At 43.5% G+C, this 16,148-nt stretch overlaps 2 protein-coding genes across 2 annotated transcripts; one reads left to right on the top strand and one right to left on the bottom strand.

Moving 5' to 3' along the window:
* The first annotated feature begins 165 nt into the window (after positions 1-165).
* Positions 166-1,453, top strand: LOC124479748 (coiled-coil-helix-coiled-coil-helix domain-containing protein 5). Its single transcript, XM_047038632.1, has 4 exons — positions 166-252; positions 444-584; positions 794-945; positions 1,051-1,453. Coding segments are annotated over exons 1-4 (324 nt in total). The 5' UTR covers positions 166-250; the 3' UTR covers positions 1,080-1,453.
* A 2,205-nt stretch (positions 1,454-3,658) lies between these two features.
* lmx1al (LIM homeobox transcription factor 1, alpha-like) lies at positions 3,659-15,941 on the bottom strand. Its single transcript, XM_047038707.1, has 9 exons — positions 15,863-15,941; positions 13,837-13,922; positions 13,344-13,530; positions 5,307-5,539; positions 5,014-5,177; positions 4,807-4,884; positions 4,607-4,724; positions 4,042-4,197; positions 3,659-3,899 (listed from the first exon to the last, which is right to left on the bottom strand). Exons 1-9 carry the CDS (start codon positions 15,904-15,906, stop codon positions 3,742-3,744), a joined length of 1,224 nt encoding a protein of 407 aa, XP_046894663.1. The 5' UTR covers positions 15,907-15,941; the 3' UTR covers positions 3,659-3,741.
* Between the last annotated feature and the right edge of the window lie 207 nt (positions 15,942-16,148).

Genomic DNA, 16,148 nt, shown 5'->3' with positions numbered 1-16,148 from the left:
AAGGACATTTTAATTACAATTTTTTTATTGAGAATGTGTCAATTTTTATGGAGAATGTCCCCTTTAAGAAGTCCATGCTCTCCCACTCATGAGATTGAAAGTCTATTTGAACCAATGAAATAGCAAAACATGGCAGAACTCACAATTGACTGTCCTATCACACAAAAGGTAGGTGTGTACGGTAGTGACTGACACTGTTTTGCTGTAACCTTGATGTCGTGAAATATTTCCAATCATCTGTGTGGTAAACATGTAAGGTTATTTTTTTGTGACTTCATTCACGATGTAATGCATGCATGTTCTTGTTCTGTTTCAATCACTGCGTTGTCTTTACAAAGCCTTCAAAGACACTAGAGGGGGTTGAACGGGTGGAGATTTCATAAAGATTTTACATGGCTGGTAAGTAGTTACGAGTGTCTGAATCTGCCTGTGACTTTCATCAGGCAGGCTGCAATGGATATCACGACTCGGTTCTGCCATAAAGAGATGGAAGAATATGGGGCATGTGTGGCCTCCAACCCATCAACATGGCAGAATCAGTGTGAAGACCTAAAAATGAAAGTTGCACAGTGCACATCCTCTCAGTAAGACCATCTCTGTTTTCAAGACCTATAGGTTGGCTTAGGGGCAGTTGTGACGCCCTCTGTGACATTGCTTGTAAAAAGGGCTTTGCATGTATGTTGATTTGACTTCACACGATTAGTCAGTAACCTCCTCACGTGCTCTCTCTCTCTCTCTCTCTCTCTCTCTCTCTCTCTCTCTCTCTCTCTCTCTCTCTCGCATGTTCATGTAGCCCAGTGATCCAGAAGATCAGGTCCGATTGTGCCAAGGAGTTTACAGACTTTGAGCGCTGCCTCAGGGACAACCAGACCACGCCGACCACCTGCTCGACTCATGTAGCACGCTTCCTTGGCTGTGCCGAGACAGTAGACCTGGCTGGGGTTGGTGAGTTGTCTGGGCTCACAGATCAGTCGAGAGTGGACCCAATATCATCCTCTCAGAGATCTAGAGCTAGTTATGATACACTGTTTTTTGTGGTCCCTCTCTCAGCAGTGGATCCAGTCCCTCAGACGTCGTAGGATCCTGAAGGAAGCCCTCACTCCAGAGCTGATGTCTCTGTGCTGCCCTACCATGACCATGACCAACAGATGCTCTGGGGATGAACTTGTGTCAAAGGGGACCTTTTGTATATGTCTGCTGATTTGTAAAGGGAACTCATTCACCGTTCGACGTTTGGATCGATTGGATTCCTTTCTGTGGGGGGAAAAAAAGCTTCTCGAGATCCTCATCACCTCAAAGGGTGAAACAGGCAGACCTGTTCTTTCGGTTGACTGCAACTGATTTGAATACTCTGAATAATAATATTGAGAAGAATATGATATCATATTATACTAATACTACTCTTATTACTCATCCATCTGTTGAATGCTAGACCTGTCGACACCCCCCCCCCCCACACACACACACAGTCAGAGAGTCAGGGAGTCAGATGGCTGAGCGGTGAGGGAGTCGGGCTAGTAATCAGAAGGTTGCCGGTTCGATTCCCCGCCGTGCCACATGATGTTGTGTTCTTGGGCAAGGCACTTCACCCTACTTGCCTCGGGGGGAATGTCCCTGTACTTACTGTAAGTCGCTCTGGATAAGAGCGTCTGCTAAATGACTAAATGTAAATGTAAATGTCACACACACACACACACACCCCACACAGCTACACACTCCCCTCTCCTCGGCTTTGAGTCTTAGTATAAAATTAAACCCTGGAATGTGTCATATCTCTCCCACACATCTTTCTTGGCGATCCACCGACTGAGGGGAAAATGAGCCTGGGAAGAATGCAGGCAAAGGAGGGGGGGGGCTGCCTAGTCTGATTCGTTAGAACCAGTTTGATTACGGAGAGAGAGGCAAAGGGAGGACGTTGAGTTACGAGCCCTTTGACTACTAAGCAGAACAGTCCTCTATGGTTCAGTTATTAAAGGCTGAGAGGGTAATCAAGCGTAACGATTGTTAAAAACATAAGCATTCTTTCCCAGTTCATACCTTGTAGGAAGGGAGGCCGTGCATCACCACACATCTAGGCTTAGGTCAGGGTGAATAATGTTGTGAAAGGGTTGTTTCCCAGGTGAATATACAGGTTATATTAAAGGAATAAGGATAACACACTCAATCACTGTTTACACTAAGAGTAACAGAACATAAGTTTTACAGACCATAGCTTTCAGTCATTATTCAAAGGCAGACCTGAAAATACAACACAAAAACTTACATCCACAGAAATTCTAGTCTGTAAATTATACTTCTAGTAGTTCATAATCCAATAAAGTACAATGGAGTGGACCTCAGTTGCTGTCCATGTCCATGGCCTGTTATGTCCTAGACGACTGGATTAAGAAAAGGTCATCAGTGCTTTATGTCTACGATGAGTCTAAACATTGTACTTTAGAATTAGACACACATACACACTGCAGAATATGTCATGCAACAACTAAAATAATTTAACATCAAAGGAGCAGGTACAAAATATCTAACAACATGTTAACAATTACATTTTAAGTGTTAAGAGAGAAATAATTATTACAGTGACTATAATAGGCTAATGCAGTATTAATTTTTTTTAACACAGTTTTTACATTATAACATCATATTGGTATATTTTGTAGGACCCTATTAGTATTGAACAGCTAACTTAATGAATACTTCACAGTATAAAAAAAGAACAGAAAAGCAATTGATACTTTCTTTTACACAACCCTGTTTCCATACAGCTCTCAAAAGGACCCTGTTACATGGCACATATGAACTTGATTCATATACTCTAAATGATCAGTTCATGATTGGCAGAGAAATTTGAACAAATCAAAATGCATGATCATAACACATTTTCTTGAGGAACATTGGTCGAAACATTATGCGTTGTGGTCCTATTTCACTCACAACCCCTGAGTCAGAGCTCAGGTAACATAAACATACACTCTAACCTGAGAGAAAATTATACAACAACCCTTCTGTCCTTCAAATACAGTACAATAACTAAGTCCCTATTATCCAGCTATACAGATGGCTCTCTGTTCCACTGTTCCAGGTTCACCCTGTAACACAACCTCCTAGATCCATCTCCATCCCAGGTCTCATGCACAGCGATGGGGGGGCAGGGGGGGGTGAGGGGAGGGGGGGGGGCTCTCACTCTCAGACCTGTTGTAACCTCTCTGGTATTTACATTCTCACATCCCTTGGCTGACTTTACCCCGGTATGCCACTCATATAAAGTTGGTCTCGCTAGAAAGCTCTAAAAGATCAATTGAGACTGAAGCGTTAATCAAAGCATTAGTATCAACCTTGAACAATCTCAAAATAGGACCTTAAGCAACCTTTGCCTACAGGAGAACCTGTACCATGATACCATACAATAATTAATGAGTAGCTTATGAGTATAAGATTATGATGCATGTCTGATGCATCATAAATACAATTGAATGATTGGACTGACTATACTTTCTGTGAATGTTCAGTCAGCACACACCCAGCATGTGATTCCAAAATGTGCATTGATTCCTATGGAAAAATGGCAGGATTTTTATATTTTTCCTGCATGAGGGATGTCAAATAACAACGTCACAATTGGGGTTTATTTAGCAGCCACTGCACTGTGTGGAACTGTCGGGGGTCTTCCATGTGGGGTCCCATTTGCTCTTTCTCTGAGATGAGGTGTCGCTGGAGTGGAGCTGGGGTCAGAGTTCAGCTGGGTCAGGAGGTGAAGTAGGAGTTCTGCATGGAGTAGAGGCGGTCGATGGGATTTCCCACCCGCGCCGTCAGAAGCCCGCCGTCGGCAGTTGCCATGAGACAGTCACCGAGATGACTAAGGCTTCCGTCACTGTCCAGGTCGTGGAACACTGTCTCTGAGTCTAAAGGGGAGAGAGAGTCTGAGCATGTGAAAGTGGGAAATGACATAATAGAGGTCATAGTAACAGAAGGATGTGACACGAAAAGCCTCTTCATCTCGTATCCTTCCTTCGAGGCCATGTCCTCAACGGCCGGTTTGCTTACCGTAGGAGTGCAGCTGCTCATTGGGCATTTGAGGCGGAGTGAGGCCGTGGCGAAACGGCTCTCCTCCATAGATGTTGGGATCCAGGGCGAGCAGCTGCTGACGTGGCAGAGAGGGGTACCCCAGCAGGCCGTCCAATCCATGACTACTAGATCCATCTGGACAGGGAAGAGCGTTCTTTTATCCTTCCATCTTTCTTTCTCTCTGTCTCTGTCTCTGTCTCTGTCTCTGTCTCTGTCTCTGTCTCTCTCTCTCTTTCTCTCTCTCTCTCTCTCTCTCTCTCTCTCTCTCTCTCTCTCTCTCTCTCTCTCTCTCTCTCTCTCTCTCTGTCTCTCTCTGTCTCTCTCTGTCTCTTTCTCTCTATCTCTCTCTATCTCTCTCTCCGCCCCTCACTCTTTTTTTCTCTCTGACTCTTTCTCTCCCATGTCTCTCTTTCTTTCTCTCTCTCTCCTCTATCTCCCATCTCTCTCTCTCATATTTCTCTCCCTCCCTCCCCTCTCTCTCTGTCTCTCTTCCATCCATCTCTCTCCCATCTCTCCCATCTCTCTCTCGCTCTCTGTTTCTTACCCTCACTGTCATCATTGCTCTGCCGGCCTCCTCTGCTCGGCCCTCGCCTGGTCCCGCCCAGCTGCTCCTGCTCCTGCTGCTGCTGCTGTTGCTGCTGCCTGCGAGCTATCTTCTTCATCTGAAACACAAGCTCACTCCGTCAGGTTCATAATGCGTAGGTGCGTGTGTGCCTGTCCTATAGGTAGACGAATGGGCCTCACCTTTGCTCTCTGGTTTTGGAACCACACTTGAACGACCCGCACTGTCAATCCGGTCTCTGCTGCCAGAGTCTCTCTAACCTACGATGTGGAGAAACACAGTATTTACTGGCTGTATGGAGGAGAGAGAGAGAGAGAGAGAGAGAGAGAGAGAGAGAGAGAGAGAAAGAGAAAAAGAGAGAAAGAGAGAAATAAATATTGTATACTGACCTTTCGGCAAGGTTTGGAGGACACCTCAAAGGAGGCCTTGAAGGCCCTTCGTTGCTGTGTGGTGAGGATTGTACGTGGCCGCTTTGAGCGTTTGTGTTCCTTCCCGTCATCTCCCCCCTTTCCTCCGGCGGAACCACCTCCACCGTCCTCATCCTCACTCTTCACTGAGAGGAAACAAAACATACTCCATTAACAGGGGGCTATCATCTACAACAAGTCCTCCTGCCACTGCAGAATAGGGACCACAACACCATTGCGTTTTAAAAGCATCCTCCGAGTGACCTTTCCTTTACCCGAATCAGTGGGGGTGGGACTGATGGCCGCCAGCATCTCGCGCTCTTTCTCGTAGTCCCCTCGACAGAGCAGCTGACCCTCCTTCAGCACAAACTCGTCCCCGCGCTGGAGCCTGCGCTCGCACTCACAGCAGCTGAAGCAGCCCAGGTGGTACACCTGGCCCAGCACGCGCATGATCAGCTCCGAGCGACCGATCACCTGCAGGCAGGCGCTGCACTTCCTCACAAACAGCCTGGAGACACACAGGAAGACAGGCCAATGGGTATGAGAGGCCAGAACACATGGACGATGCATACGATGGTTGGATGAACGACCTGAAGGATCAAACTGTGGATGAATACATTGAAGGAGTGCTCTACGCCAAGAGGAGGGGTTGAATAACCTTTCAATTCATTTGTCAGCTTTTTAGCGCCTCCGTTTTCCTGCTTCCGGGATTTTCCGCCATTAACGATCACATCATCAAACAAGGTTGACATCTATTGGCATTACATTGACATTACAGTAGCCTTCGATGCCTGAATGAAATTCTTCATCATTGACACTGGGTGGCAGTAGTCAACTAATGATAAAGAAGCTGGCGTTGCAGTGATGGATTTCAATTGACTTTCACAAAATCCTCATGTGCGTTTAATCATTTGAGGCCCAATTCATGTACAGTCCAGTCAGGGGTTTTGTTCAATTTGTGTACAAATTGTAGACAGTTTTTAAGGTCTTTCTTTCCGTCTATGGGTTTCCTTTCTGGGCACTTTCTCTATTGTCCTCTACCTTCAGTGTGTGTGATGAGGCCCCTAAATTACGCATCTCATTTCTTCTCACTGACATTTCCATTCAGTGTGAAGCTTGAAAAACACTGGCTTTGAGATTTCTCTCAAATCCCTGTTTTCTCTCCCCCCCCCCCCCCACCTCCATCTCCACCCCCACCTTTCTTTTTTTTCTTGCCAGCATTCCCAGTTCTCTTTTACACCCTCCCACCCTCCCTCCCAGTTCACCGAAACTAATAAAGACAGGATTAATTAGATTGTTGTTTAAACAGTGCGATGCCCAGACAGACGCTGTAAACTCATAACCAGGGATTGGGGATAGCATGGGGTTAATCTCTTTCTTCGCTCTTTTGCACATTAAAACACAAACACACACACACTCACAGACACACACACACACAAACACACACATTCCCTGATCCATGTACCAATACATGTATTGACAGGTAACCCAGGTACCCTTGCTATGTAGCGTGTATACCTGCAGGAAATATTGACGTCAGGGAGACGCCAGACGGTACACCAGTGAGACGACAGATCCTAGAACTATGCAGATGAAGGAACGGTCTTCGCGAAGACAGAATGTGAAAAGCAAATCAGAGGGACAGAGAAAGTCAAGATGGCACCAGAGGGAAGGAGGGAGGGTTCGAAGTGTCGTGGCTCCCTGACCGGGTGAGAGGAAGGTGTTGCTACCCAAATCTGGAGGGCCAGAGAGGGAGCCAGGTCCACACATTAGAGGCCCTAATCTGTGATCTCGTCCCAAACACAGCTGCCATGGCTAATCTACCTCAATCCATCTGCCAAACGCTCCCCAAACTCCCCAAATCATGGCCACACGCACAAACACTTTGGAAGACACAATAAAATCACAGCAGATCCGAGTTTTAAAACGAGACTACCATTGAATCATACAAACGTGTATGTAGGCAGCCCACAGTTATGTTTCTTCGTTCAAACAATACATTTGATCACAGAAAACGAGTTTCAACACACACAACTTTTTCAATGCTATTCCAGGCCACAGCCAGAATCACTCAGTTCTCGCGATACACACAACATTCACAAACTACAATGCTCCAAATAAAAGTGAAACACGGTAAACGAGGAACAGAATAGAATGTACTCTGTAAATTCTGGTTCTGGATTGTTGTTGTATCCATGCACTACTCAGTACAGTACAGTAAGAATCTACTCAACATGGAAAATGAAAGCAACTTGGAGCAACAGACCCAGGGGGTCACTAAGTAGATCATACTAATCCCTCAAATAGTGTAACTCACACTGGCCTTTCTCTGGGGTACACGGCTCATATTAACACCATTCACAATAAACAAAGTGGATTGGTTTTTGGGACTTGAAAGCTTTAAAGCTGCCTAAAAATATATGATTCAAGCTCAAATTGTCGGGATATTCTCGTGTCTGCCGTAAACCACTGTCCAAATGTCTTTCACAGACCATGGAGGTTTGGAAGAACTTCAACTGACATAACTTTGTTGGAACACATCCTATTGTTTTTAAGGAAGGGCGAATGAGGGTATGGGCAAAGCCACAGACATGGATCATGCGATTGAAAAGGGAGAAGTATTGAGAGAGTAAAGGTGAGACAAGGCTTCTTGATGTTTCTATCCAGAGCCTAGGCATACTGAGAGGATAACAGAGCCTGTATTGTGTGCATGTGGCACTCAATCCCGTGGCTTGCTCTGTCCAAGCCTTCTTTTAGCAAACACACCAAGAACTGAGATACAATAGCTTGTATATTGTCCTCTGATCACACACCTGAGACGAGATGAGATGAGATGACATGTTTGCATGCCTATACAGAATATTAAGCCACAATTAAAGGTTTGGTCTGGGGGCAAAATAAAATGACTCAATGGCTATGTCTTTGGGAATACAATATACAGTATTTGATCTATCAGTAAATTGTGTCAAATCGAATCAAATCAATATAGTCAAACAAACGATAGGCAACAAATCATACTTTTAAGTCGTGTTAGTTTTAGTATCATTCTGGGGTGTGCATGTGTGTGCGTGCATGTGAGTGTATGTGTGTGCGTGTGTGTGTGTGTGTGTGAGCGGATATTGCTCTGTGAAGCAAAATGGCTCAGAGCCAGGGTTCAGTAATCACATCATCTCCTTTTATTAAATCTCCCTGCACTGCTTCTGTGTTATTAAAATCTCCCAGCATTCCCCACGATACCCACTACCCCTGCCACCACCGAATACACGTATGCAGGCACCCCCACCCGTCCGCCCACCCGCCCAACACACACACTTACACACAAGGGTGCACACACCTAAACCTAAACACACACACAAACATATAGATAACTGATATTGTACAGATCAGAAAAAGAATGGCACACCCATATACATACAGTATACGCTTAACAACAAATATAATACTGCTATGAGTCCTGCTGTTTTCCCTAAATAAATCAATGTAAATGAGTGGATCACTCTTGTTGGTTTTACTGTTTTTACTGTTGGTTTTACTAAGTAGTGAAGTAATAAGTATTCTTAGCATGTCTTAATATACACAGTTTGGGCCTATTACATATACAATAGTACAATAGTAGCCGATATAACAGTGTAACAGGCTTGTCCCCATGGACCCTTGACTGTTCTCACAGTTATTTTGTTACACACTGGTACACACTGGAAAAGTGTTACAGTAATACTGAGCATTGTCATAAAATGTATTGATGCTCTCTGTAGAAGCATGACAGAGAAAGAGACTCAACTCTGCATTGACAGTGAGATATGACGTTACATAATCAATGTAATATACCGGCATGAGAGCATGAGAATTGGCGTTTATATATATATCATATGTGTGTGTATGTCTATGCCTGATGCCTGCAAGAGTGTGAAAGGAATGTGCAGATGTGTGTGTGAAGATATTGATGAGCGTATGTGTGTGTGTGTGTGTTAGTTTAGATAAAACAGTTAATCCCCAGGCCACCAGAACGCAATATCCTGTCTGCCCGTTTCTCATTTCCTGTCTCTCTCTGGCGGAGCGGGAAGCAGTGGGGAGGGGGAGGCGGGGGATAGGGGGACCCGTTGCCCCAGAAACAGGAGATACAGCCGCCCTATTTGAGAATGTCTATGGCGTTCTCTCCATCTCTCTCTCTCTCTCTGGTCCTCCCCCCCTTTCTCTTTTTTGTCGCTCTTCTTTTATTATCTCAGATTTAATAAAGCCAAGGCGAGCAGCTTGTTCTGCCATGAAACATTTATTAGCTGTCTGTAATGAAATTGTTGTGGGGGAGGTAAGATGACGGGGCCTCATCGCACATTATGCAAAAACAGTGGCAATATTACAGGGGGTGACACCTCACTCTACCTACTTCTCCCTGATTCCACCTCCCTCGTAACTTCACATTTTTATCCCATTGTTCACTCCATTCCCTCCTCTGCATACGTTCTCTCCGCGTCCCCTCCTTAAAGTGGACTCTTTCCTTTTTTTTCCCGGTTCGTTAAGGTTTAATTGGAGTTTTTCTACATTTTACTCGATACGTAGATACAGTAGATATATATGTGGCATTAGAGCAGTGTTTCAAAAGAGTTATACACAAATTACAGACAGCAGTGTGTTTGAAGCGAGGTATACACAGGTCACTATTCACAAGGTACGCAAGAAGTATACATAAACAAATCATTAACCAGTGAGCTGGTACAGATGAGAGCAAGTATGCTTGATTCACCACTAGTGAATATAGTATAGTATTAGAAGAGAAGAAATATACAACCATCTTGATCCCTTCTAGTCTCCACTTTTCTCCCACAACTCCCTCCCTCACCTGTTGACCTCGTTCATGAGGGGGAATGCCCTACTGTGGTGAGAACAGACTGACTACAAAGCAAGAATAGACCTTATGAAAAAGTTTAAATTCAAGCATTTCTTGCTTCTCAGCATGGGCATGCAGTCTTGAGTGTAGCCTGGACCGTAGCCTAGGCAGTGACCGCCTAAGAAGAGTCCCCATGGACCTTGGGCAGCAACGTTTATATCTGAGCTGTCAAAACCAGCAGATCCAAAATAGACCTCAGCACTCCCTCAGCCTCCCCTGCAGTGACTACATTATCTGAATTTGACTTCAGGGTTGTTCAAAAAGATTCGTCAACAACTCACTTGAGGCAAGTACTGCCCTTAGTGTTAAGTAGTGTTCCCGCTGAACTGTCAGTGACCTGGTGTGTATCTCAGTAATCTGTTGTGTGTCCACAGGTGCTTCGAAAGTTAATTAGGGGCGGAGCTTAGCTCGTAAAAGTTAGCATTAAGATCCGTTTACAGTGAATGTAAAGCCTTTCACAGTAAAGGATGGACTATGTAGAGATTTGGGGCCGAGACTATGGGAGGAATGAATTCAGTTTAAATTAAAGTGTTGCCATCCTGGATGTTTTACATGTCAAGATCTGCCGTACTCCTCCCTTAGCAGGTCTCCCACTAAAAAGAAACAATTGACTGATAAATGATTGGTCTTTGGCATTCCTTTACTTGTTCCTCTTGATACAAAACATAATAAGAAAGGCTACAAAAGGGACTTGTGTAGTGCCTCTATCTACGTTAAAAGTTTCTCAAGAAGGGTTTTAACTTAAACACATCTACTGGAATGACATTCAGTCAATACAGTATGCATGAATTTCAAAGATTAGTCATTAAACTATATCGTACAGCTTTGTATACATGGAGAGTAACATCATAAAATGCAACTAATATCTGCTGCAGTGTTGCAGAAAAAATATTCACATAAGGGGAACTCACACTGATCAACTTGATGCTGATGAATGTAGAAACAGAATTTGAAGGTTAACGTCCGCTTCAAATAAAGTACTGAAGGGGGTGCAATCTATACAGCACACATTCATTATTAATGTTGTGACTTAAAGTCATGGTTTAAATCATGTCTTTGGTTTAACCCATCACGTGTCACTTCAAAACAAGACACGAGGCACAAGTAACAGTTCTCTAGCCTGTGCTAGCCTTTTTTTCACTTGAGGGGCCGAGAATGCTGGGTAATTAGCACAGCATACAATCAACCCCCCTCCCTTCCTCCCTCTCATCCCATACCGAGGCACAAAGAGGCTCTGAGCAGGGAGACGATTAAGAGAAAACGAGGGATAAACGGGGAGATAAACTGATTGGTGTCATCACTGCTATCAATCTCAACAAGAAGGAAATGAGGTTTGGAATAGAGAAATATTATTACAAAGCAGACAGTGATAAACGAGGTACTGGAGAGAGGGCGAAAGAAGGAAGGAATGAGAGAAAAGGAGCAAAATAAATTGGGGCGGGGGGAGGGGTGTGAAGATAGGATCCTCGTCCTCAGTTCCACCATGCAGGAGGGAGAAAAAAACGGGACCCGGAACACACATAAACACGTGTAAGCTGGGAGAATGACACCGGTGTGCCTGTGTGAGAGACAGCAGCTTCCTCGGCGGAGCTGTCTCCCATGTCTAACACAGTGGGTTGGTGGATCTAGCCCCCCCCCCCCCCCCACAGAGTGATGTATTAAACTCAGGGTTTAGTAACTATACACCCCAGATGCCCAGCTCTCCCAGGGCAGGAGACCAAGACGGTAGGGGGATCTGGAGAGGAGTCTGCCAGGGGCCTCCCAGCTAACAGTCCACACTGATCCTGCCTGGGCTCCAGACCTCCAGCCTGGGGCACGGGGGCCTCTCTGCTCTGAAGCGTATATGAGGCTCCTCTTTAAGGTGAGGTGGGAGATGAAGCTTGTCTATGTGTGTGTGCATTAGAGAGGTGTGTGCCCGTGGGAGGTGGTCTGTCTGTCTGCCTGTCTGTCTGTCTGTCTGTCTGTCTGTCTGTCTGTCTGTCTGTCTGCCTGTCTGTCTGCCTTCCAGCACAGTCAATGTGGAAATATTTGAAAACAAGGTTAAGACCGAGATACTATTTGCGAGCGGCAATGAGCTGTTATACATAAAGTAGAACTCATATCAAGTCATTCCATGCATTTCAAAGTGCGGTCGTAGCAGGAACTGCATAAGTCATGCTGTAAGTGACAGCTACACAGGAGAGCACACACCACACTTCTAACACACTGTATTTCAAACAGATTCTCATGTTAGAAGGTATCAAGGTTTTGTCTTAAAAGGAACGTGATTACAGATGAATCTGTGTTGAGACAGTGTTGAATTACTGTTTCAGCCTGGTTGGAGAATTTCAATATTAGCTTCATTATTTCACATGGTAGTATATGGTGAAGGGCAACCAAAAATAAACATCCCCTCAAATTTCAAGAATGACACTAACATTTCAAATTCTTATGCAGACACATTTCAAATTCTTGGGCATGCTTCCCGTACCTGGTACAGTACACACACCTGCTGTAGGCTAAGGGGCAGGGTGTGTGTGTGGTGCTGGGCGCTGATGGACAGACTGCAGGGAACACAGGGAGACATTGTTGCTGATCTCCTGAAGGTCAGAAGCGTTGGCGTGTGCCAAGTCTTGCACAGACGCAATATGGCCCCTCACTTAGTAATTAACATATAGGGGCCGCAGCACTGCTGCACACAACACACAACCCACAGGCCGTCAAATAAGAATGACAGGATCACAAACTATAAACTTTATATATAATATACACCTGATAGATCATGTCCACCCTTCAAATGGTTCAGCACTATGGAGGTCTTCAGTACAAATTAGTATTGCAAAAAAAAACCTCCAAACATCCATTGTGCTCTTTGAAGGGGGAAATTGGTACATTAAGAATACCAGTTCCTTGTATATTCTGTATCTAAGAATTTCACGGGGTGTTAAAAACACATAGCTTGGACACAAACGACAAGATTATTTTCCCCGTCTTTCACTGTTTATTCGTATCACTTGGCTCTCGTCTAGCCTTTGCTCTCTCTCCCTCTCTCCCTCTTTCAGTCCCTTCTCACTCCTGCCTGTCTCTTCTTCTCTCCTCCAGATGTCGGGTACAGTGGGAGAGTCTGGGCTGCTGGATTCCGTCTGACACATTTCACAACAATGATAACGAGCTACAGGATTGTCCTTCAGCCGTCCACCCCAGGAGATTGCGCCACACTGACCCACAGTATGACCAATACACATACACACACACAAACATGTTGTGTCTATGGTGCACACACACACACACACCAAACACACACACACACAGACACACACACACCTGCATGCTTGGCACACCCACAAACACACAGCGTCCAAACGTTCTGTTATTCAGACCTTAAATGTTACCTATCTGGAAATTGAAATACTTTTGTTCAACATTTTTTTCAGATAGGTTTCCTTACTTTTCATAGTCGTGCTTGCAGTAAAGCAGGCGGTCTCTGCTGTAACAGGTCCCACTAAGCGCGCAGAGACAAACGGCACACTTGACGCAGGTCTCGTGCCAGGAGCGTTCATTCACGCGTAACAAAAAACGGTCAGCGATAGGCGACTCGCAACCGGCACACACCTCTCCTCCTTTAAGTTCAGAACCTGTATGTTGACAGAGACATAGGATGATAAGACACAAAATAAGTGCATGACAAGAACGGAGTATAAGTGAATCGGAACAGTAAATAAAAAGCAATGCTTTGTTTAAAAACTGTGAATTATCAGAAGACATGTGACCATGATAATTTTTTGGGTTATGGGTTAACTCATTCAGTACGTAATGTGATTCAATATTAGAAACACTATAGCCTACATATAGGATATGTGATGTTATAAATTGCAACAAAAAAAGTTATGAAGTCGTTCAGCCTATAAATGCAATTGCAAACTCAATGTAGCCAGCATCACCGAACGGCGTCGAGGACAGAGGCGACTGAAGACAAGATTTGGTCTCTTCAGTTTTCATCCCGTCTGTACTTCCTTCGGTGTGATCGCTGAAAAAAAACAAAGGGTTAAAGTCAAAGGTCATACTACCCTTCTAAATGTATAACATAAAATTAGCTAAATATCAAGACTCCTGTCAGGATTCCCAGCAAACAGATCCACAAAGGTTGACTTGGCGCAGTAGGCTACCCAGGCGAAATCTAACGCAAATTGAAAGCAGTCAATTGTCGGAAAGTAATCTAGTGGCCCTCTGTAGTTTATTTACTTGCACCACATTATACCCGGCAAAGTCAGTGAGGCCACAACTGCAGATCTTCTTGATCGTGACCAAGAACTAAGTGTTGGGATTAAGTCCATGATAACCCGCTGGCACACAAGCGCGCAAACTTTTAGTGTGAATTCAACCAACAAAATATTCTGTAGAACTTCTTTCAATGTTTATTCACAATGCAAAATCCATGTCCAGTTTATTCAATACAATAGGGTATTGTGGTATTCAATAAACAATTCGGTGTTAAATGGCGTTAAATTATGATTCTATAGGCCAATCAACAGTATAGCAAAAAGGGTGTGATAATAATATTATTATTATTATTAATTATAATATAATAAATAATAATAAAACAAAATGATAACAGGCATAGTTGTAATACTACAACTATGACAACATTCATTAAAATAACAGCGTTCATTTTGACAATAACGATCCGTTTTGCTCGAGATTCATGGTTTGGTGTGTGAGTCCTATTAGTTAATTTTAACTATAATTATATTGTATAATTATATACCCAAGTTTTGTATAAACACATTTTATTCGGCATTCAAAATCATCATGATGACATTTTTGTTTGGATATAGCATAAGTATGTAGCCTACTCTTTTTTTCTATCCGAGGCCCATTCTTTTTCAAACACACCTATTCATGTATTATTTTCTATAATAAGATACTTTTTATATAATTCTTTCCATAATTGCTATCCATCAGATTAAAAATCGAAATCGAAAAGTAAATCATCATATTAAAAAATGCAATTGTTGGAAAGACGAGCAAATATTGTACACAAGTTATTATTCCACATCAGTTATTATTTGTGTTAATTGTTTATCCTTGAAATCAATGCATGCCTATAATAAAGAAGCCTTAAAGAAAACATGTATTTTATTCAGAGTAGAATTAGACGACCGTGATATAATTTTTAACTATAAGATAGAGTCAATATAGGCAAATCGCACGTCTAAGATCATTATTCAGTTAAAAAGGCTATCAAAAATCCGACATTTACAAGTACATTTAAAACAAATTCACATAATCTGCTAAACAGAATCAGAAATTAAAGGGCCATTCAGCTGCATGGGCTGTGTAGGGTATTTTAGTTTCAAATTCAGAAAAACAGCCCATGTCCACCGGAATGAGTCAGAGATCTTGTTTATGCGCCTCCGTTATAATGCTTATTATCATTAAAAAGTGAATATTTGAGGGATATATGAGTTGAGGAAAAGGTGAATGACTTATGTTAGATGGGTTGGCATATAAATAGTCATAATTGCCGTAAAAGACTAGTGAAGCTGAGGATATCGAGATTTCCTCTCTTCTGAAATTACAATTCATATCACAATTTATACTTTTGGGCAAACGTAGAGAAAGACGAGACTAATGCAACTCTCAAGCTCACTTATTAGGGGTTGATTTCAAATTTTCAGCAATAAAGCCACATTACCCTATACTGATGAGCACCCATATCGTTATGAAAAGGATCTTGTCTAACAATAACACGTCGGCTATAAGCTATAGGATTTAAGATCAGCCTCACTTTAAATATAAAAACGTATAAATAGGCATGATGACGAACAGTACCTGAAGCATTCTTTAGGCACACGAAGAATAAACAATATCTGTGTGAAGTGACAAGCATGAACACATTTTCTTTAGTGATAGTGTCAGACTTGCACGGTTCCGGCAACCTGTCGGTGCTTTGCGGTGGGCACATACCTTGAGGTGAAACACACTCCCCCCGAAATCTCTGTAGGCAGCATGAAAACCAAAAAAATCACTATGGTTTTTGGTAAAACAACAAAGTGTGATCCGGCAACCCCGTTTCCAATCCCAGAACGCGATTAAAAGCAAACTATCATCATGGTCACGCACTCAATTTGGCTACCTATTGCCTGCTGCTTTTTCACCACCAGCCAAGTGGGCTCTCAGAATTCATTGTGCGTAAAGCGGGGAGGGAGGGGATGGACGGGAAGGGAGGGAGAACATGTTCAAGATAGTCTTG

This window comes from Hypomesus transpacificus, chromosome 17, assembly GCF_021917145.1.
Source record: "Hypomesus transpacificus isolate Combined female chromosome 17, fHypTra1, whole genome shotgun sequence".
In the NCBI taxonomy this organism is placed as follows: Eukaryota; Metazoa; Chordata; class Actinopteri; order Osmeriformes; family Osmeridae; genus Hypomesus; species Hypomesus transpacificus.
The sequence above is the reverse complement of the archived record's forward strand: the minus strand, read 5'-3'. Positions and strand labels throughout refer to the sequence as shown.

Coding starts and splice junctions, on each gene's coding strand:
- lmx1al (XM_047038707.1), bottom strand. CDS start 15,906: ATGCTGCCTACAGAGATTTCGGGGGGAGTGTGTTTCACCTCAAG. Junction 4,725..4,806: donor TCCAAAACCAGAGAGCAAAG/GTGAGGCCCATT, acceptor CTTGTGTTTCAG/ATGAAGAAGATAGCTCGCAG. Junction 3,900..4,041: donor TGAGCAGCTGCACTCCTACG/GTAAGCAAACCG, acceptor TCTCCCCTTTAG/ACTCAGAGACAGTGTTCCAC.
- LOC124479748 (XM_047038632.1), top strand. Junction 585..793: donor GCACAGTGCACATCCTCTCA/GTAAGACCATCT, acceptor ATGTTCATGTAG/CCCAGTGATCCAGAAGATCA. Junction 946..1,050: donor AGTAGACCTGGCTGGGGTTG/GTGAGTTGTCTG, acceptor TCCCTCTCTCAG/CAGTGGATCCAGTCCCTCAG.